Source organism: Bidens hawaiensis, unplaced genomic scaffold, assembly GCF_021521415.1.
Source record: "Bidens hawaiensis isolate Kalapana, Puna unplaced genomic scaffold, B.hawaiensis_p1.1 tig00035719_1, whole genome shotgun sequence".
Taxonomy (NCBI): domain Eukaryota; kingdom Viridiplantae; phylum Streptophyta; class Magnoliopsida; order Asterales; family Asteraceae; genus Bidens; species Bidens hawaiensis.
The window spans coordinates 26,044-48,901 of NW_027496208.1; the positions used below are offsets into that span (position 1 = coordinate 26,044).

A 22,858-nucleotide genomic window follows, 5' to 3' on the forward strand; every position below is an offset into this window, starting at 1 on the left:
TCTTATCGATGTATTATTTATTTATTTATCATTATTAAAGTACTTCCCGACGTTTAATGTTCAACGTTCGTTCATTTATTAACATATTCGATTTGTTTATGAAATTCCGAGTCTTATCGTTAATCAAGCGTTACGGGTTAAATGCATAAAATATACAAATCATATAACATTTAATAGTTCATGGACCAATTCTGTAAGTTATAATTTAACTTAAGTTTAAAATGATTTATAAACTTCAAGGACTAAAGGTGTAAATATGAAATTAAAATATATTATTTTAATTAAAATATCCCAAACCCCCTCCCTCACCTGTTTTCCCAGCCAATGGCCGGCGACGATGCCGGATTTCTGGCCAAACATGTAATCAGCCCCAAATCTCATGGTTTGACCATTTAACATATTATAATATCTCTAACCGACGATTATAATCAGTTTTTCAATCATATTATAACACCCGAAGCCGCGATATAATCCCCGTGACATTCGCCGGAAAAACGGCCGCAATCAAATTCATGTAATTAACGAGTACACGCTCCACTATCTAGCATAAAAACGAACCTAACATCAAACGAAACTTGTTCACAATCTTATAACATACTCTTGCACCCTCTGTAATCATTATTTAATCTTTAAGAACTCGTTTTTCGGCCACCATCGTTCATCATCTTTCCGGCATCAATCCAGGTATTATTTATAGGGTTTCCACTAGTATTTGGCCAACAATCAAGAACCCTAACACTAATTAAACAAACACTGAACGGGTTAAATAAATTGAAAACTTAGGGTTATGGGGAAGAAGATGAAGCTGAAAATTTTATTTATAATTTACTGTTTCGTAACTCAACTAAATTGCTTCATAGTTCAACTGGTAGGGCATGGCTTTGTGAACAGTGAGACCCGGATTAGTCTGTTTTGATGTGTTAAAAACACGCTAATCTTAACTTAACTAAAACTACTAACCGGCAAGTGAACCGATCGACTCTAGTACAGCTAAGTAAATCCGGATATCGAACCCACAAGACTCTTTTAATTACGTAAAATAGCTAAATTAGACTCAACTACAGACACGACTATTTATTTATTATTTGTTAAAAGGGGGGTTTTACTAATAAACTAATTTTAAACTAATTAATAAAACTAAAGACGATTAAACTTATAACTTGGACTTAATTCAAATGATGATAAGATAACTACCTAGGCTAGAATCCCTTAAATTTCAGTTGTTACTTAATCGGGAAAATATTTAGTTATGAACTGAGATCGTAAAATAGACACCTAAGAGAAAACCCGAACATGACCCCTGACCCTTCTCAAGAGACACCTATGGGTTTCAAATAAGTTTTAACGCATACCAGTATTAAAAATCAAGTTTCCTTACGGTCACCTAATTATTTATGATTTAGTTCCTTTATACGAAATCCTACCTTACAGCGCGGAAATCAAAGGCAGTTTAATATATTTTATTGATTCAATAGACAATAATTAAATAATCAAACTTAGACGGACTCCTTATGAAGAACTAAATCTAACAAGATCAAATAATAAAGACCTATCAGTAACCTAGCACTTTACAGATTTAGGTTAGCAATACACTTAGGTTTATTTAATTAATAATTATTATTCCTATGACCTTATTGCAAATCAATCATAAAATAATCAGGAACACAAAGTAATTGACCTAATAGCAACCTATCATAATGACAAACAATAATCAAGGCAACTATGGAATAATAACAATCAATCAAACAATCCTAAGTATCCATATGCATCAATTTAATATAACTAAACCTTTTACTAAATCATAAAACCATAACGATAAATAAATCCCAGATCAAAACACAACGTCAAAATAAGTTCATCATAAGCCTAAGCAGTCTATAGTGTCTAGCCTAGCATCTTAAAGTAAAGCAAAACAATGATAAACGAAATCATGGCAAAAATAAATAAGAACGGAAGATTAAAGGCGATAAAACCCGGAGTCTTCGTCCTTGAATATTAAGCACTTCGCCGGCTGATTCGTGGCCTTCAAACCCTCGGAAATATCCTCTCTTGAGCTCCCAAATTCGTCCTGGTCGACTGGGGTATTCAGGTTATGTTTAAGGTTGAGTTTAGGGGTCTTTAAATAGGAAAATACAGGCCCAAACCCAAGAAACGTTGGAATGTTCTGGAATGGTTGTGGCCGCGCCTCGCGACTGGCTCCCTCCCCTTGGCCACGCGGCGCTCCTGCTAGGGGGTGGGGGTGGCTTGGTTCGGTTCGATCTGGTTCACTCCTGGTTCGTTTCCTGAAGCTCTGGTTCGCCTGTTTAGCTCGTTTTTGATCGTTTTTTGCCCTCTTTAATCACGAACAAGTCTCGGGACCTACATTATTCAATTATGTTAGTAGTATACAAATCCTAATAAAAACCAAACATAAACTATTAAAGTATTAATTTACACGGGAATTATGTATATTAAGCATTATATCAGTTTTATTTTTGTTATTCAATAATTATTATTATATCATTGTATCAGTTAATATATTTAAGAATTAAATCATATATCCTTAACGAATGTAATCTCTAGAGCAACTGGTTAACACTCTAAGCATGTAACATAGAGATTTGAGTTTGAAACCCGTGTCAGACACCATATTTTTTGTTATTTACTTTAATTAACTACCTATTCATTTATTAATTATTTTTAATCATTTAAAAATCATAATAAAAATACAAAATTATTTTTAAATCAAATAAAAATTTTATAAATTAAATATAAAACATAATTCACCATTTTACACTTAAAAATCGAACTTTCGTTTTAGTAAATCGCAAACTAAAAATCATTGTTAATATTAAACATAAACATTAGTTTGTTAAAAATCAATTCGTTAAACTATTAAATATAAAACTCAAACTGTATACATTAATTCAAGACCTTCGAATATGTAAACTCCATAACCTCTTCATTTAATTATTTATATTTTTGACCAAACCTTCGTAAAACGTGCAATTATATTATATTAATCAAGGCTTTGAAATTAATAAAATATCAATTAAGTCCTAAACAAATTTACGCAATATTTAACCCTAGTAACATCGTGAGTATAGTCGTTGAAGTTCGTATTTATTCTTATTATAGTTCGGTTGGGTCCTTTGCTTTGGGTTCCTTTACGCATTCGTTTATTCTTAGTCTTTCGCTTCAATTGCAAAGGTGAGTTTCTTACACTCCCTTTTTACTCTTTTTACATTCTGGGGGTAGTATGCATATCCTATACCACCAATTATTTACTTTGCTTATTCAAACTACAATTCGCATTATGGACTTGTGTTTACTTGCTTATGTGCGTTTTGCTATTCGAGTACGTTGATCGGCCTCAACTGGAAAGGACCTTGCGTGCATTGTGCGATATCCCGAGTACGTTGGTTGTTACCAATTGGAAAGGACTTTACTTGCGTTGATTACACGGTTCATAAAATTGTATGCTTTTTATGTATTATAACAAACTGTGATGATTTTCACCAACTACTTGTAGTTAACCTTTATTTTATATGCATGCTACAGGTGCTGTGATTAGAGGATGAAATTAAAGGAAGACGCTAGTTTTAAGTTATCTAAAATAATCAATAAATTGCTATAAATGTCTATATGTTTAATTTGGTTGTACTTGTTTACTTTGGAATTTGTGTACTTGTGTTTTAAACGAATTAATGATATTATGGTCACTTAATAGTGCCATGTGTATTTGAACAGTCTATACTATGGAGCTATGGGAAAGAGTGATTGAGGTTAGACTTAGAAGGGAAACTCAGGTTACGGTGAACCAATTTGGCTTCATGCCAGGGCGTTCAACCACAGAGGCAATACACATCATAAGAAGATTGATGGAAAAGTATAGGGAGAAAAAGCGCGACCTCCATATGGTGTTTATTGACCTAGAAAAGGCGTACGACAGTGTGCCACGCCAAGTGCTTTGGGATTGCCTGGAGGGTAGAGGGGTCCCGAGGAAATATATAGATATAATTATGGATATGTATGCCAGGAGTTCTACAAGTGTTCGTGCGCCCTTGGGGGATACTGACCTCTTCCCTGTGGAGGTAGGCCTTCACCAGGGGTCAGCGTTGAGTCCGTTTCTCTTTGCTGTAGTCTTGGACGAGTTGTCAAAGTCGATTTAGGAGCCACTCCCGTGGTGCATGATGTTCGCAGACGATATAGTGCTAGTTGCTGAGAGAAAACAAGATCTTAGCATGATGCTAGAGGAATGGCGAACAACCTTAGAGATAAAAGGTTTAAGGATTAGTCGCTCTAAAACAGAGTACCTTCACTGTGATTTTGGTGGAGTAAATGATGATGAGGACGTCCAGATCGTTTGTCCAGAGCGATGGGGAGCTAGACAGTGATGTGGCCCATAGAGTTCAGGTAGGATGGTGTAGATGGAGAGCAGCCACAGGTGTATTGTGCGACAGGAGATTCCCAACTAAACTAAAGGGAAAGTTTTATAGGGTCGCAGTTAGGCCTGCAATATTATATGGAACAGATTGTTGGGCCATTAAGAAGGCACAAGAGCGGAAGATGGAGGTAGCAGAGATGAGAATGTTACGCTGGATGTGTGGGCACACAAAGTTAGACCGAATAAGAAATGGTGTGTTTCGAGAAAGATTAGGGGTGGCTAACATATCAGACAAAATAAGAGAGTGGAGATTGAGATGGTTTGGACATGTGAAGAGAAGACAGACAACGAATCCTGTTAGATCCGTGAAAAACATTACTATAGAGAGGAGGAGGGGTAGAGGCCGACCTAAATTGACTTGGGATGAGAGGATTAGGCATGATTTGTTAGACCTAAACCTCTCTAAGGACATGGTTGAGAATATGAATTCTTGGAGACGTAGAATTAAGGCTATTGACTTTTAGGGAGAAAGTAATACCCTAGGGGCTTCTCTCTACCTTATTTTTGGTCACACGGCATTATGTTATTTTCTTTTCATATATACTGGGTAGTCTTTTTGTATTTTATTCTTGGTATTTCAATATATCTATATATTATTATTATTATTATTATTATTATTATTATTATTATATTACTAAGTGCTATTATTAATTATATCACCGTTAAACGTTGATCGCCTTGTATATATCCCTATACATGTGTTTTTTAAAGCTGAGGGTCTCTCTAGAAGCCACCTCTCTATTCTATTGGATAGGGGTACGGTGTGCCTACATCCCACCCTCTCCAGACCCTACTTATAGCTTTGCTATTGGTGGGAATGCCACTGGGTATGATTGATTGATTGATACGTCACACTCAGGCGTTTCCGTTTAAGCCGTGGTGTTACAGCTGTTCACTTAATAATATCCGAGGAAGTAGGGCGAAATGCTCTTTAAAATGTAGAGATAGCATGTATGAATTAAATTAGTAAAATATGAAAGTATGAAAGTGTGAGAGAATGAATGAATGTATGAATGTAAGTATCTATAAATGAAACATGAGCAGGTTAAGTATGCAATATGTATCTCCGGATATGTGTAAGTATGTGAATGTGATGTACATTGCTTGATTAACTAGAACTCATTCAGCGTATCTGACTTTTAGTATGCACGCAGACAAATAGGTTAAAGCAGTTGGCTTGAGGGAGCCACATGGCATTGAACTGAAGAGACTAGCATCTTAAGGAGACTATTACAATGTTATATTTTGTTATGTTTTTATTTTGCAATACAAATATGAGCAATGCTAAGACGAGATTTGGAATATTTTGTAACGAATGGTTGATGTTTTTATATTTCAAGAAAATTTTAATTAACTCTGATATTTAAAACTATACTTATGAGTAAATCCAACGTTCAATATAGAACACCGGTATCGGGGCCTAGGGACAATAAACACCCATACAATTAAATAAGTCTATTGAATAAAAAATCAAGAGATAGTAAAGAAGTTGGTACAACATAAAGTTTCTACAAATATACATCAGGTTGTATCCAAACAATCAACAACAGCAACCATGTTCATATCAGAAGCTCTTCATCTGATTCTGAACATTAGATCTGTTTCATTATTAATCAATAGATTTTCTTTCTTATAAACCAATCAATCAAAACTTTGATAACACAATCTCTCTCATGAATTCTTCAGGTGCTGCAACAAACACAGAAACCACACCTCAGACAAAACACACACACACACCAAAAAAAAAAAAAAACCTCATTAAATATTTGTTTTTGTTCATGTTTTATATGTAAGTACCTTTGCCACCAGTGAAAAGATTAAACTGCCCAACCGCCTGACGGAGGAACATCTCGACCCCGCTAACAATAATGGCACCAGCCGCTTCAGCATCGGCTAAAAGTGTCGTTTTTCTAGGCGTGTAAACAGCATCAAAGACAACAGAGTAATCTCTCAAGGTTTCCTAAAGCAATAATAATAATAAACATGTATTGTCACTTAATAAAATATTAACTAGTACAATAGTTTTTGTTAAGGACAGTTAATGTTTGAATAACTAACCTTGGAAACAGGGATTCGGTTTTTATTCGGGTGCATCCCGATGGGCGTTGCATTGGCGAGGACCGCACCTTTTTCAGGCCGGAAGGTGGTCAACTGTTCAAATGACAAAGCTTGACCCGACACCGCTTGAGCTAGTGATTTTGCTCTATCTTTAAAACAAACAATAGAGAATTAGTTTTCATTATTCACTTGGCACATAAATTTAAAACAGAGAGACAGTAAAGTTGATATACTGACTTTTCAAAGTCAAACATACCAAAGTCAATATCAAAAACCATAACTCGGGCTCCCCTACTTTTGGCCCCAAATGCTAAAGCTCTCCCTGCACCACCGGCTCCAACCAAGACAAACTGTTTCCCGGTTAGGGGAGAAGGAAAAGATGCTTCTCCATTTACCAGACCTTGAGCTGCAGTCAAAGGGTAAGTTTGGTCATTTTCTAAAGTTTCACAGAAAAGTTGAGCCCCGCTCATTTTAGGGACCGGTCATGTTACAAACCTACAAACTATTGGACTAAAGGTGTAATTTTTCAAACTTGGGGACCAAAACCGAAAGCCATGCATACCCACACGGACCGTCAGTTAATTTTTGTTGTTATTATTATTATTCTAGGGGTACGTATTTCTGTCACGACACGAACCTAACATAAATTTGAGAGTTTGGGTCAGTTTTGGGTCGAACCCATGAATTTATTTAGCTAAAAGGGTTCTCTTCTGGTTGACCCATATATAACCCATTTGATATTATATTTATATTTTTTAAATGTTTTTTATGTTATAACTAAACTAATTCGATATTATGCAGCATTAAAAAGATATAAGTGCAACAAGTTTTTATAGTTTAGTTTATATGTAACTATATTATTTTCCAAATGCTCTTTTTTTTCCTGATACCTTTAAGTGCATCCTCAATTGCAGTTATAGAAGCTTCACAATCTGTATTATATCCAATCAGTTTCCCATCACTTAGCCTTTTTACAATAGTGTTAACCGCGCCTATAGCCTGAAAAACAAACCAACATTGCATAAGTTTTTAAAGAACTATAAGTTTAGTAAATCAAAAATAGAATTAAACAGTTGAAATGCTAATATCAACCTTAGCTAGAGGATGCACTTCATCACAAAATTCCATCACCGCTTCCTTGTATGGTATCCCAACACTGCAAGTAGTGATCACAAGTCAAATCTTGCGGTCAACATGTTACGGTCAACGTGTATGAATGAATATACACATACCTGTAACCAGCAAAGTCAGGACTTTCATAAACATTAAAGAACTGTTTAAGATCATCCACAAACATTGGAACATAAACACCATTATAGCCCACATGTCTGAAAGTCGGATTATGCAAAATCGGGCCTTTGCTATGGCTAACGGGCTTTGAAATAAGCCCAAAGACTTTCGTATCCGCATCAATATGCTCAACTCCATATGCTTCTCTAAGGCTAGCAAGAGTTGGTAGACCAGCCACTTGACTCCCTTCAAGTGACCCATACACTAGCACACCCCCAAATTTCGGACCGAGTAATTGACTAATTAGCCCACGTTCACCCGTTGAGTATGCAATTAAGGGTACCTGCATAGACACACATATTTAAAAGGGCAGACCTTCCTAAAGTATTTTATAAAAGAATAATAATAATAATTTGTACCTGGCAATGTGAAAGCAAATGAAAGATTCTTGATAGTTCTGTGATATCGGTTGCGGTTGTAACGAGCTTAATAATATGTGCGCCGGTTGATTGCATTCGTGTTACAAGATGGCTTAAATCCTCCTTTGAAGATGTGATTTTATCAACAAAACAAGAAACTATTATCTTGCAGTTGTTTTGCTGACTCAGCTTGTGTTTTTCCATCATATCAAAAGCTACCTGAATATTTTATAAATGTGCAAATGTTATGTAACATTATGATAACTTGACATCTATGTTTGCATACAGTAAAATAATTGTGAAGTACTATTATTACCTGAAGCTCCAAGTCAATATATTCTGCTCCTAATTCTTTAGCAAGTATAAGTGCTTCTTGCCTTGACTTTTCATCACCATCATATAATCCACCATCCCACTTTGGTCTAAAAAAGATTAATAGCTTATTAAATTGTCTAAGTGGATATTAATGTTATAACCAAAGTAAGAAACAAAGGGCAAAAGGTTATTTTGGGTGCCATTATTTTTTCTACTTAAGCAGCAATCAGAATTATATTGTGGGCATATGTATCTTCCTTTTAGTTAGGAGACTTTTGGGATTGATGTACATAATGTTGTTTTTAGGATTAACAAATTTATAAATTTATTAATGTTGGGCTCAAAATTGATACGAGTTCTTGAAACTGATAATGGTGACGAGGAATTTTAATGTTCAAGGTCCTACATATTATCACATCTTTGTGGTTAATAAATGATGTTTGGGGACCCGAACCCCTCACAAGATGAAGAGTTTCTTAAAATTTAAATAAAAAAAAATATTTCAAAGTGAGTAAAATTAAGGGGTCAGGTTGGTGGGTTGAATTTTCAACTCAAAACACAACTAAAATTATCTAATACAAACACGAACCATTTAACCTATTTATCAAAATGTGTCATACGAGTTGATTGTTAATTATCAAGTTGTAAACGTGTTAACTGGGTTGGGGGTTATGAAAAGAACCCGTCAAAACAGGTTAGTGGGTCAAACGGTTTGATTAAACAGGCTGGCAAGTCGAGTTGTTTTAATTTTTAAACAAATTAAATAGGTAAACCATTTGTGTTTACTAATAATACACAAAAGAAAAAACCATTTATGCCGTTATAATATTTTTTGAAAACTGATCAATTTCATGTCGTGTTCGTTTCGTATAAGAAATTGCCAAGCGAAATTAAGTTATATTTAGGCCGTTATAATATTTTTTGGTGGTTTTTGTGTTAACTAATAATACAAAAAGAAATCATTACAAATTATATGTGATAACCTTTGTAAGAAATAAAGGGCCACAATAAATAAATAAATAAATAACACTAGCAAAAAACATGTATTGGAACCGGTCGTGGGTCCCAATCAATATTTTGCAAGCTGGCATGGAAAATCAAAGAGCGTATGCAGATTCTGATTAGTTGGCTTTTTGAACTTTGTTTTTTTGTTCTCAATTTGTTTTCATATGATTGCAAATTTTAATAGTTGGAAAAAATACAGACATGAACGTGCCAACCAGCATAAAAATCGTTCTATGTGTGTCTAAAGTCAAGATTGTCACCCAGTAACTATATGTATTGTTTTTGGATACGTAAATGAATTGAGTGTCGATTTATGCAAATCAATTTTAAATAAAAAAAAAATGCATAAATGCGTGTAGGGTATTTCTCTAGGTATGACATACAAATCGGTTATGTAACTGACCAACCATATTAACGTTTATGCGGTTTTTTATTTAAAATTTATTCTAACACGCTTTTTATTTTAAAATAGATAATTATGTATATAATTAGTGAAAATAATAAGCTTTTTTAAGTTGAAAGTTTGTATAGACAGGAATGCAACAGCGAATTGAAAAAGAACTTTGAAGAAAGTTTGGTAGGAAAATGACATCTTCGGTTTCGATTATTTTATTTTATGAGTAATAAATTACAAGAAAATGACAAGCTTTATTAAAAACCAACAACTTAGGGCGCATTCGTTTCACAATTCGTGAGAATTCAAAGGAATTGAAATTTAAGTCTCAAGACCAGGCGTGCTTGTTTCGTTTGAATTGGAATCTTAATTCCATTTTGATGTGTTTGCTTATCAAAGAATTGGAATTGGATTTTAATTGCTTTAAATTCCTATTTTTAAGGGCACGCTCGCTTCACAGAATTTGTGAAAATTCAAAGGAATTGGAATTAAAATCCCATGACATGGCGTGTTCGTTTTGTTGGAATTGGAATCTTAATTCCATTTTGGTGTATTCGGTTGTCAAAGAATTGGAATTGAAATTGGAATTGGAGTTCAGTTCTTTCAAATTCCTTTAAATAAAGGAATTTCAAATCCTTCCAAAATGTGGAGGAATTCAAGTAAATCATAGGAAGCTTTGATATGTCAACGTTTCGGGTGTGTTCGCGTTCGGTTCAACGCCCCGGGTTGGTTCGCGTTCGGTCGCCCCGGGTCAGTTCGGTTCGACTCATTTCTCAAGTTTTATTAATTAGTATTTTTATTTTTTTAACGAGGACAACGAATAAAACATTTTAGTTTTTTCAATTTTCTTTCTTTTGATTTATATTTCGAGTTATGAAATTTTTTATCATTATTTTTGAATATTTTTTAGGGGTTTTGATCTTAATAGAAAACCCCTAAAAAAATTCAAAAAAATATTAAAAAATAAAAAGAAATCATAATGCAAAATAAAAACAAAAAATTTAAAAAAACTATCCTCATTTATAAAAAAATTACCCGAAACCCAATCCGACCTTAACCTATTCCGACCCAAACCAAAACGGCCCTTTTTTAATTGACCTGTTTCGACCCATAACCCATTCGACCCAACCCATTTGCCACCCCTGCGAGGTGGTGGGGTTGGCTAGAAATGCGGTGATATTTTTGGTGATAGACAATTCATTTATCAAACTAACACATCAAGAATGAAATTTGATTTCAAACATATCCAATTCTTTTCAACTTCAAATCCTACGCAAATTCCAATTTCAATTTCATTCCATTATGTAAAACGAACGTAAAAATGGGAGAGCTGTTATGAAGTTACAGGGTCATGAGAAAGAGTAACGTAAAAATGGGAGGGAGTTGTACGCCGTGCATTGCGAATTGTACGTACCGGTAGACGACAAGAATGGGCAACGGTTTGTTACAAAGAATGGTTGGAAGATCTCGTGCGGGTTGGAAAGCCGTCAAGCAATCCAACCTGAGCTCCACAAGGTCTGCACCCTCATTCTTGGCCCGAACCATATCGCCGACCATGTGCTCAACGGAATGACTCGTCAATGGCACACACACCATTGCTGCTTTTTTCAACAAACCCACACTACCCATTTTTCTAACTAAGAACCAAGAATATGAAAAAAGGTGGTTCTGGCAAATGAGGATTTGGATTGGGAATTTATTATATTGAGAAAAAAGTTGGTAAGAGATTGGGGGTTGGTGGGTCTGACGTGGCAGGTATTAGCTGTTGGGGAAGACTAATTGAACAAGTCCAATATGTGCAAGCGGAAGTGAAGGTGCAAAATGATTAATTAAGAAAATGGAAGGAAGGTAGGAGTTGGTGGCCACTATTTATTTATTTAGGATTAGGATTAAGAGTTTGACGGTTATTATTTTGGTCACCAACTATGTATGATGTGGCTTTAAGATTCACCATGAGTTCCTGTAACATGGTTACTACTGTTTCCTTTTAAGTCTTCACGCCACTTGGAACATCATTTGATGGCTCAATGAAACACCAACAATATGTTATCTCCTAAACGGTTTTTGTATTCATAATTTAAAAATGAAAGATGATGAATTTGAGATTATATATTTCTTTTTACTCAAATACACTAACAATTAAACATGCCGATTTCTTTTCGATTGGATCATCCAGCAAGACATTTACATCACCTATTACAGGTCGGGTCCGGGCGCAACAATATTTGTATCATAGCTCAAATACACTAAAATAATAATAAGTGTTAATATTTAAATTTATTCATTCATAAACAATTGTACACAAAGAATTTAAAGAGGAAAATAAAACATTTTTTCTATTTTATTTACTAAAGTCCCAGTTTAGAGTCTCCAGTTCAATTCATATAGCTTGCATGATGTGTAAAATAATTTGTCAACAACACATGTTGAGCGAGTAGCCATAGTTTCGCAAAATATAATAATAATATTAAAAATACTTAAAACAATTCCTTGAGATATGTGAATAGTATTAATTAACATAAATAAGTAGAAGTGTCTTTTCAACAACCCACTGGATTCGGACATGTTTACTCGAATAAGTTCGCAACCAATAAAAAAATTTATATTTTCGATCATGACACTAGATTCGGTCAAGTCTATTCGGATGGAGTATGATCATACTATGAGGATGAGGATGAGTTACCAACCAACCAAAAAAAAAACAATAAACACAAAATCATATAGCATTTAACAATTAATCGAGCAAATATCACAACCAAGCAATTATTGGAATTGTGTTCTGAGCAAAAATATGTAATGGTAAATAGCTTAGCACGCATAGTGTCACTAAAGCAAAAATAGAAAAATGGGTTGTGATTACTCACCTTAAAATAAATAAAGGCGGTAACGAGAAGATGGGTGAAGCGGACTAGTTAGTTTCACGAGAAGCTTCAACGATAAGTCCTAATATTAACGGCACAACTAAAATGAATATGTAAATGAAATAAACGAGCAATACATGACGTGATGGGTTTATAACGGATTTAGGGATCGTTAAGGCATTAAATATATTTTATATTAAGTTTATTAAAATTGAATTAAAAGCTTAAGAGATTAAATTATTCTTAGAAGTTACTTATCAATTTTTAAACAATAGAAGCCAAATATATTAATATATTAAATTGAAATTTTTTTTGGTCATTGATTTGTTTTGACGAAAAGCACTTTTATCTTATCTTATTTATTTATTTATAACGGTTTTTTAGGTTATATATATATATATATAGAGAGAGAGAGAGAGAGAGGATTGGGATCATATGAGAATCTTTTGGAAATTGAGAACTTTGAGAACCATTATTAGCCTCTAATTTTTCTTAGAAGTTGAAGGATTTTTTAAGGGTAGAAAGGGAATTTAACATCAAACACAATTGGGAACATACGCTTCAAATCGTAGCATCCAGGGTTCTTGTTTTCTTCTCTGTTCAATTATGATCAGGTAACATTCAAACAAATCCAATTCATGCATCGATTAACCTTCAATCAGAGCTTTAATTAGTTGTTTGTTCTAATTGTTGGGTTTAAGTTAGAGATTTGAAGCTTTGAAGCTTCGATCGTTGTTCAATTTTGAAGTTAAAAATGAATATTTCAGTTATTGGATTTGCATCTCACTCTATTGAAAAGTAAACAACGTTGAACACGGTAATTTCAATTTCAATTGCTTCTGTTAATAGCATGTGGAAAAATATTGCCTCTCTTGATAAGGAATTAGCTAAATATGGGATCAACATACATTCCTCTTTTAGGTATTTGGCGGGTTCGGGGAGAAAGGCCCTCTTTTGGTCTGAAAACTGGTTAGGATTGGGTTTATTTTGTGATTTGTTCCCTATGATTTTTAGTTTAGTTGGTAGTTAAAAAGCAAAAGTTATGGAATGTTATGAAGCTACAGGGTCAACTTTTAGCTGGAGATGTGAATGGAAAAAGAACCCCTCTAGTGTTGAATTTGATGAGTTTCATCAACTTATGACCATCCTTTCCTGGCAATTTGTTTCAACCGGTGAAGATAGGTGGCAATGGAAGAATGGTTGAAAGAATTCTTTAGAAGTCAGGTCGGTCCGGTTTGATTTGGAGGCTGCCAAGGGTATCTCTTATCTAGTTTATTCGTTTCTTTGGGTAAAGCAGGTCACTAGAAAGGTTTCATATTTCATTTGGCGGGCGATTGAAGGTAAGATACCTTCTAAAGCAGCTTTATCGGTGAGAGGAGTGCCTGTGGGAAATCTTTTATGTATTAAATGTGGAGAGTATGAAGACGCAAATCGTATTTTAATGAATTGTTCGGTTGCAAGGACGGTTTGGTCCAACTACCACGGTTCCTTTAATGATTTATATTCGCTGTTTCAAGTTTTCGTTCTTGCCCTTCAAAAAGGAAAGAGATCTTATTAGTGACCGATTTCGCTACCTTGTGGAGGCTTTGGTTATATAGAAACAATGGATTTTCTCCGAGAGGGTCGTTCTTGGTATCAAAGTGATGGAAGACATTTAAAGAATTAACTTTTCTGTGGCTTTCTAACATACCACAATATACACTTGGAGAGCGGAGATCTTGGTTTGAGTTTTATTTGGACTATGATGATGGTGTGAGTTGAAATTTTGGTTTCCTTGTGTATTTTGTTTTGTTTTGGAGTTTAGCTCAGTTTCTTACCGGGCCTTCTGTGTAATGCAGTTATTTTGGTCGAATGAAAGTGTTTGCCTTTTCAAAAAAAAAAAAAAAAACATGTGCGTGATCATATTAGGTTTGACATATGTTAACTAAATAATTATGTTGAGTAGTTAATCGAGTTCGGGTCTATTTATGATGCTAAAATACTTATATTCTCAGTTTGTAATCAAATTAGAATCAAGCTTCTGATGCTTAAATGAATGCACATTGCTTGTCGAACTCAATATACAAACATAGTCAAATTGCTTGTTGAATGCTTAAAGGTACTGCAGGGGTATTCTTGGCATTAAGATATTTGCATGTCACATGAATATTTGTAGTAAAAGAGTAATTTGGTTACAAGGTTTCTGGTCAAACATTATTTCAACGTGATATAGACTCAAGTGTGTATATTAAACATATGTGTATATTATATTATACACAATTTATAATTTATATATAGTATACACATACTATACATATTTGTATATTATATTGTAGACAGATTATACATATTGTACATATGTGTATATTATACAGATTATAAATATGTGTGTATTATACCGATTATTAATATTAGTCTCCAACTTTTTGAGTTGGATTTGTTTGTTATAAAGTTAAGACCATATTATTTGTTAGAAGAGAGTGATGGTATTCAAATAACAAGAAAATGATGCTTTTTATGTTTATGCTTTTTACGTATATTTTTTGATGGTGATTAGCTATACCGCCATATATCATTGTCGAAACCGATTATGTATATTTGTATACTACACATGTTACGAAATGATACATATATGTGCATTATGCCACACTTGACGTTTTCATACTCTTTAGCAAAAGTCAAACAAATATCTCAAAAGAAGTAATTCCCTAAAACATAAATACCGCTAATAACATCAGTATGTTTTGAGTACTACAAAATCAAAACGTACAGTTCTGAGATCATTTCCACAACAAAAACTTCAAACAAACAAAACTATATGACGCATAAAAGTTCAAACAAAAACTAAAAAATGAACATCTATTTCTTCTTTTGACCGGCCAACTCATTTGCTTCCTTTAGAACTTTGTCCTGTTCTTTATTTGATTATGATAAAACTCTATCCCGTTCTTTACATTTCCTGCAATTTTCATGTAACACCAAATGATTATAAATATATTTTTACTACACTAAAACATTAACATACAAGCTATTTACACATAGGATTAGGATCATGTGAGAACCTTTTGGGAATTGAGAACTACGAGAACCATTTTGGACAAAAAAAATCCAAAAATAAAAAAATCATAAAACAAAAAAAAACACAAAAATAAAAAAAGTAAAAAAACCAAAGTTCTTATTTATCATCCCGGTTTATTAAAAAAAAATCTCGGTTTAGCTAAATTATACATATATGTATAATATGTACATATATGTACACATATGTTTTTTTACCATACACATATGTATAATTTAAGGTAAATGATAATGTATATATGTGTACATTACATAACTAGAGATTAAATAAAAGTATATATATGTGTATAGGTATAATACGAATAAAAAAAAAAAAGAAAAAAAAAATTTCAGTTTAGCTAAATTATACATATATGTATAATATATACACATATGTACACATATGTTTTTTTTTTCTATACACATATGTATAATTTAAGGTGAATGATAATGTACATATGTGTATATTACGTAACTAGAGATTAAAAGAAAGTATACATATGTGTATAGGTATAATACGAATAAAAAAATTCGTTTTTTTTTAATGAAACCGGAATGAAATATAAGAATTTTGGTTTTTTACTTTTTTAAAATTTTCGTTTTTTTTGTTTTATAATTTTTTAAATATTTTTTTAGAGATTTTTTTTAGTGGTCCAAAATAGTTCTTAAAGTTCTCAATTTGCCAATGGGTATCTTAGAATTTTTACCCTTACACATACATATATGTATAATGATTTTTGTACATACATGTATGAACATATATAAATTATTTATATATGTACATATATGTATAATAACATTGTACATATACCTAATAATGTTACATGGGCTGTCGCATATTGCACATATATATGTGTGCGTATAAATTATATAATAATAACATATATACTAATTTAATACAACTATAAAATGCAATATTTTGTACATATATGTATAACAATAACATATATACGAATTAAAACATGCACACACAAGGTATTTACATGGATTATACATACATGTATAATGATATTGTACATATATGTATAATCACTTTGTTACTTGTATAACACATACCATATAGTTCTCTTTTTTTGTTCTTTCTTCTCCCGATTAGCCTTCTCCTACGCCACCCTTTCCTCATCTGTTATATAAGCAATGAAGATGAAACTTAGCATGTCTTCCATGACAATTGATTATATACATCTTTTTCCTTATCCTTTTAACTCGTTCACTTCTTCAAGCTTAATTTTGTTGTACATTAACCTTACATAATTCAGACAACCTTGCAACATGTTCCTATAATAGAAATGATAAGTTGTTTTTATTATTAAACATATTTGAAGAATATTGAAGATTTCATTTTAAAATTAGAGCATTACCTCCAAACTTTTACTTTCACATTCTTCTACTCTTTTGTCATTATCACATTCAATTTCATGGTCTTTACTCTTTACTTTAGATATCATAATTATTGATATCAATATATAATTACCATATATGTCATCATTATACGCATACGTACAAATAGTTTTGACCTTAACATATAAAAGCTACAAGTATCAAACACTAACTTACATATGTACAACAATTACTCATTGTAGGTATATGTATAACATACACAAGTAACAATTACCATAACGATTGTTCAATATACACACATACGCAAACATTTTAACTTATAAGTGCAACTATTATACATATAAGTACAACATACAAAAGCTACAGGTATCGAACATCAACTTATTATACACACATGTACAAACAAAACAGTTACTCATTATACACATATGTATAACATACGCAAGCTACAATTACCATAACAAATAGTCAATATACACATTTGATATATTATAAATATATTAATCTTATAAATGCAACTCATTATACCCGTACATATAGCGTACAAAAGCTACAAGTATCAAACATCAACTTATTATACACATATGTATGAACAGAACAATTACTCATTATACACATGTGTATAGCATACACAAACTATATTTACCATAACAATTGATCAATATACACATGTGTGCAAATATTTTAACCTTATAAATAGCACTCATTATACATATAAGTACAACATACAAAAGCTACAAGCAACAAACACTAATTATTATACACATATTTATAAACAGAACTTATGACTCACTATACACATATGTATAGTGTACACAAGATGCAATACCAAGCACTTCATATGTGTATAAATTCTATTTTGTTATGAATTATCATTTATTCAATGCTCAATAATCAATTTAATATATTAAATATATATTTACTACTACATTTATTCAATATTTATTTCATATATGGCTCAATATACAATACTGAATTGATATTAGATCTTTGATTTCTACTACTTAACATATCTATGTAACCTTTGTTTCAAATCTATAAGAAATTACAGTCAACAAATACACACAACACTAATCAACTAAACAATTACAAATTAACATAAATCAGTAGAAATGCACGTTAAAATCAGCAGCAGTAGAAATACAATAAAAGGAAATCTTAATTTCAATTACAATCAAAATAGTAAAATTAGATGAAAAACTTGATAAAAGTCATTAGAGCCCGAATCGGTGGAACCACATAAAGTGTTTTTAACATGGACCGAAACGTAATTTTTGATAAACCAATCCACAAACAATTAATTAATCATAATCAAACCTTTCTAGGTCCCGAATGTAATACATGTAAAGATTAGGTATAAGATTATACTTGAAAGTTCGATATCTAAATCTTCTTCGGATACATCAGATCCTCCCGCCTCGCAAACCGAACTCCGCAACGTCTCACTATAAAAACACCCAAACCGTCCCCCACCCAATTCCATTGGTGAAGTATTTCTGGCAAACCTCCGACGAAAGAGACGGTTTCAACAGATTGATGCGGCGATTATCTGAAAAACCCTAACATGTGTCGTTCAATGTATTGAGAGAGAGAGAGAGATGTTTCTATAAAATAAGAAAAAAGAATAGATAAAATAGCCATTCTTCTAATAATATTTACAGAATTGCCATTTTGTAAAAACCCATAGTTTTTTTTCCAATTAGTGGCTCATATTGGTTCTCATGGTTCTCAAAAACCAAATGGTTCTCTTAGGATACTTACCACACACACACACACACACAGATATATATATATATATAAGTAAAGGATATGATACACTAATTGTTTATCGTACATTACGTACGCGATGATATTGAACGTAGATAGTAACTTTTTACAATCTGATATCGTAACTTAACATAAGGGAATGACTGTCTTTTTACATCATTTAAAAATTCAACAAATTCAACGCCAACGCCGCTACTAATTTTAGAAACGGTTTAAATTATACTCTGTTTCCACAAACCGTTTTGCGTTATTAATTGGGATTACGATTTTGGCGATTTCGGCAATTTGCTGGTTTTTGTTTCTTTTTCTATCAGACGCTATGTATTCCGATCATTAAAGTAAGTATATTTAGATTTTGATTAGAGCTTATTAGCTTAATTGATAGTCGATTTTTTGTTATGGTAATTTTAATCTGTTTTCTTCGATAGTATGAATTGGAATTGAACGAATTACTTACGAATTACTTATGAATTGGTTTGTATAGAGTGTACTAGGAGTTATGTTAAAAATGTATTAGAACGTATTACTTCCGAATTACTTATGAATTGGTTTATGTGTACTGATTAGGAAAACGTAGAACAATTGAACGAGTTACTTAAGACCCTATAAAACGTATTAAAATCATAATGTAAGAACGTATTAACGGAACGTGTTAATAGAACGTATTGACTGGAAGTGTTAACTTTTAATAGGTATGTTCAGGATCGTATATATATAGTAATAGGAACGTATTAAAAGAACGTATTAACTTTAAATAGCTTTTAACTTCTTTTTGTTTGTGTGTATTTACCTATCTTATTAGGGCCTTTACCAGAGGATGTCGTACCACAAGTGAATGCATCTATTAAACCTATTAAAGGAATGACATCTGAGTCTATTGATCTTGCATATGATTTTTATTGTGAATATGCAAGGAAAGCTGGTTTTTGTGTTTGTAAGGGAGGTTCATATATGAATGATGGTATATTAAAGTCTAAGTATTTCACATGTTCAAAGAAGGTCATAAACCTCCAAAGTGTTATGATTCAATGGATGATAAAGATAGTTCAAAAAGACCATATTATAAAAGGCGGAAAAGACCAACAATTCGGTGTGGTTGTAAAGCTCAAATTTTTTGAAATCTGTAGATGGTATTAGGTTTGAAATAAATGAATTTGTGGAAGAACATAATCATGCAATGGTAGAAGAAGAAGATATGCATTTTGTTCGATCTAATAGGAAGTTAACTCATGTGCAAGAAGATATGTTATATGAGTTGTCAACATTAAATTTGGGCCCAGTTAAGGCATTTAATATTCTTAGGACAAAGTATGGAGGTTTTGAAGAAGTGGGGGCTTCAAAAGATGATTGTAAGAATTTTAAACAAAGGTTAAATTATTTTATTGGCGAGTTTGATGCTGAGATGGTTGTCCAAAGATTAAATGGAAAGAAAAGATGCAATGACGATTTTTCTTTTGAATACACTGTTAATGATAATGGTCAGTTGACTCGTTTGTTTTGGGCTGATGAGATTTCAAAGAAAAATTATTTGGCATTTGGAGATATTATCGCATTTGATGCCACTTTCAAGACCAATAAGTTTGTGATTTTAATTTTGTTTTTACTCTTCAAATTTTTATACTTGATTTATATATTATTTGACTTTTTATGCTATTTTTTCATAGGTACAAGATGGTTTTTGTGTCTTTCACTGCTATTGATAACCATTGCCGGAATATAACAGTTGGTGCTGGGTTGTTATCATCAGAATCTATTGAATCATATACATGGTTTTTGGAAGTTTTTCTTGATTCATTTGGTGTTGCTCCAAAGGTTGTTGTTACCGATCAAGATCCGGCTATGAAGCAAGCAATTGCATCAGTCTTCTCAAGCACACGACATAGGTTGTGTATGTAGCATATTATGAAGAAACTTGCTGACAAGGTAGTGATAGAACGTGTTAACGGCGAAAGAACGAAAGAACGTATTAACGATGATAGACCGTATTAGCATATGTTTTTTTGTTAACACTAATTTATTATGTTTTGTTTTATTGTAGGTTGGTGTTGCCCTTTGCAACAATGAAGAATTTAAATGGAAAATTTGTGACATTGTGTGGACTGATTCAATTTCTCAATTTTAATTTGAGACAAAATGGCAGCTTATAATGAAGGAATTTGATATTGAGTCTAATAAATGGTTGAATGACATTTTTGATATGAGATACGATTGGATACCAGCTTATTATAGGGATGAACCGTTATCTGGTCTCATGCGTACTACATCAAGATCGGAGAGTGAAAATCATTTTTTTTGTCAAGTTTCTAACTCACAGTTATCACTTAATGAGTTTTTTAGTCATTTTGATCATTGTATGGAGATTCAAAGGCATAACAATAGGAAAAATGATCATGAAACAAGGTATACGCATCCTGAATTGGTAAGTGAAAGTCCTATTGAGCAAGAAGCAGAACTGATGTATACAAGGGCAATTTTTAATGATTTTCAAGACGAAATATATCACATTCGAAGCGGTGTTGCGTCTCTAAAGTCAACTGAAGGAGGAGATAATTTGAAGTTTTCCATCTTTGACTTCAATGCATATGTACCAGGATATTTGGAGGTAAGATTTAGTTAATTTATACATAAGGGTATATTTGTCTTAAACATTTTCAAACGAAATTATAACAAAACGTTTTAGCAAAACGTTATTGATGCAAGATAAAACCTATGCAGTGTTGATGACTCAAAACGTGTTAACAAAACGTTTTATATAAATTGTATTGACACAACGGTATAATTGCCGTTAAACTTTTCCATACAAAATTATAACAAAACGTTTTAGCAAAACGTATTAGACGCAAAATCAAAAAAATTCAGTGCTAATCCATCAAAAACGTATTAGCAAAACGTTTTATACATGTCTAAGTTTTGCAATTGATTTTTTTCATGAGAAGGTATTGATTAAGAAGGATGGTGAAGATAGAGTAGATTCGACTGTATCATGCAGTTGTAAAAGATTTGAACAATACGGGTTATTGTGTCGTCACATTCTTTAAGTTTTAAATTTGTTTAGAGTAAAAAGATTTCCTAAAAAGTACATTTTGGATCGTTGGAAGAGAGATGCGGGTGTAAATATTAGAACGGATCCAATTTCAAATTTGGGTAATGAGAAGAATTTGAAAGTTAAGGAGATTTCAAGGGAAATAACATTGGCGGGTGAGTATCTTATAAACAGCTATGTCACAGACATTGATGAACTTACAAAAGTTAGGGATCAAATGAATATTATGATCCATAAAGTAGATGAGACACGATACCAAAGGACTTCTTTGTAAAAAAGGGACAAATTTGCAGCAATTTTAGGATATGAGCAACCGTCAGAGGTGACCGTTCGTGTGCCGAGTGGAATAAGAAATAAGGGTCGTGGGTCACATAAAAGGATTAAATCTCAGAAAGAGATAGCCATAGCTCGATCTGGGAAGAAACATAGAGAATGCAAGGTGTGTAATTTGCCTGGTCATAACAGCAGAACATGTCCAGGATTTTTTAAAAAAAAATAGTTTGTATATGCTTTGACCATAATTTCTGAGGGTTGGTTTTTTTTCTCCTACCAAGTTGTTGAACTGATTAGTATTTTTTTTAATAATATATCTGCTTTGACCCTACTTTGTTTAAAATGTTTTAAGTTTATATAGAACGTATTAGCATAATATTTGTATTCTGGTTGCAGACAAACCATTCATAAAACGTATTGCATAATACTTAAAACGTTTTACGGTTCAAACTGTTTTCCAAAAGACATTCTTACATTACATCCAACACACCTTACAAAACAAACACAACAAAACACCACCACAAAATACATTATCAAACAAACCAAGAAACAAACCATCCCCTAGTTGTTGTCGAGGATATCTTTTGCTCCCTCAAGCTTTGATTTCTTGTTGACCGAAACCATGTGAGCTGTTTTTCAAGGACGACTTGAAGTCGTCCATAGCATGTGTCTTGGTGCTCAAAGTAGGTCATG

At 32.6% G+C, this 22,858-nt stretch overlaps 2 protein-coding genes across 2 annotated transcripts; one reads left to right on the forward strand and one right to left on the reverse strand.

The window, feature by feature from the left end:
* Window positions 1-5,924: 5,924 nt before the first annotated feature.
* On the reverse strand, window positions 5,925-11,481 carry LOC143587644 (bifunctional 3-dehydroquinate dehydratase/shikimate dehydrogenase, chloroplastic-like). Its single transcript, XM_077068878.1, has 10 exons — window positions 11,262-11,481; window positions 8,450-8,555; window positions 8,134-8,352; window positions 7,717-8,057; window positions 7,577-7,640; window positions 7,375-7,483; window positions 6,741-6,890; window positions 6,485-6,633; window positions 6,224-6,386; window positions 5,925-6,115 (listed from the first exon to the last, which is right to left on the reverse strand). The coding sequence occupies exons 1-10, from the start codon at window positions 11,474-11,476 to the stop codon at window positions 6,072-6,074; spliced, it is 1,560 nt and encodes a 519-aa protein (XP_076924993.1). The 5' UTR covers window positions 11,477-11,481; the 3' UTR covers window positions 5,925-6,071.
* An 8,545-nt stretch (window positions 11,482-20,026) lies between these two features.
* Window positions 20,027-22,166, forward strand: LOC143587637 (protein FAR1-RELATED SEQUENCE 5-like). The gene is made up of 6 exons (XM_077068874.1): window positions 20,027-20,427; window positions 20,514-20,661; window positions 20,888-20,941; window positions 20,990-21,451; window positions 21,786-21,862; window positions 21,905-22,166. Exons 1-6 carry the CDS (start codon window positions 20,027-20,029, stop codon window positions 22,164-22,166), a joined length of 1,404 nt encoding a protein of 467 aa, XP_076924989.1.
* Window positions 22,167-22,858: the final 692 nt, after the last annotated feature.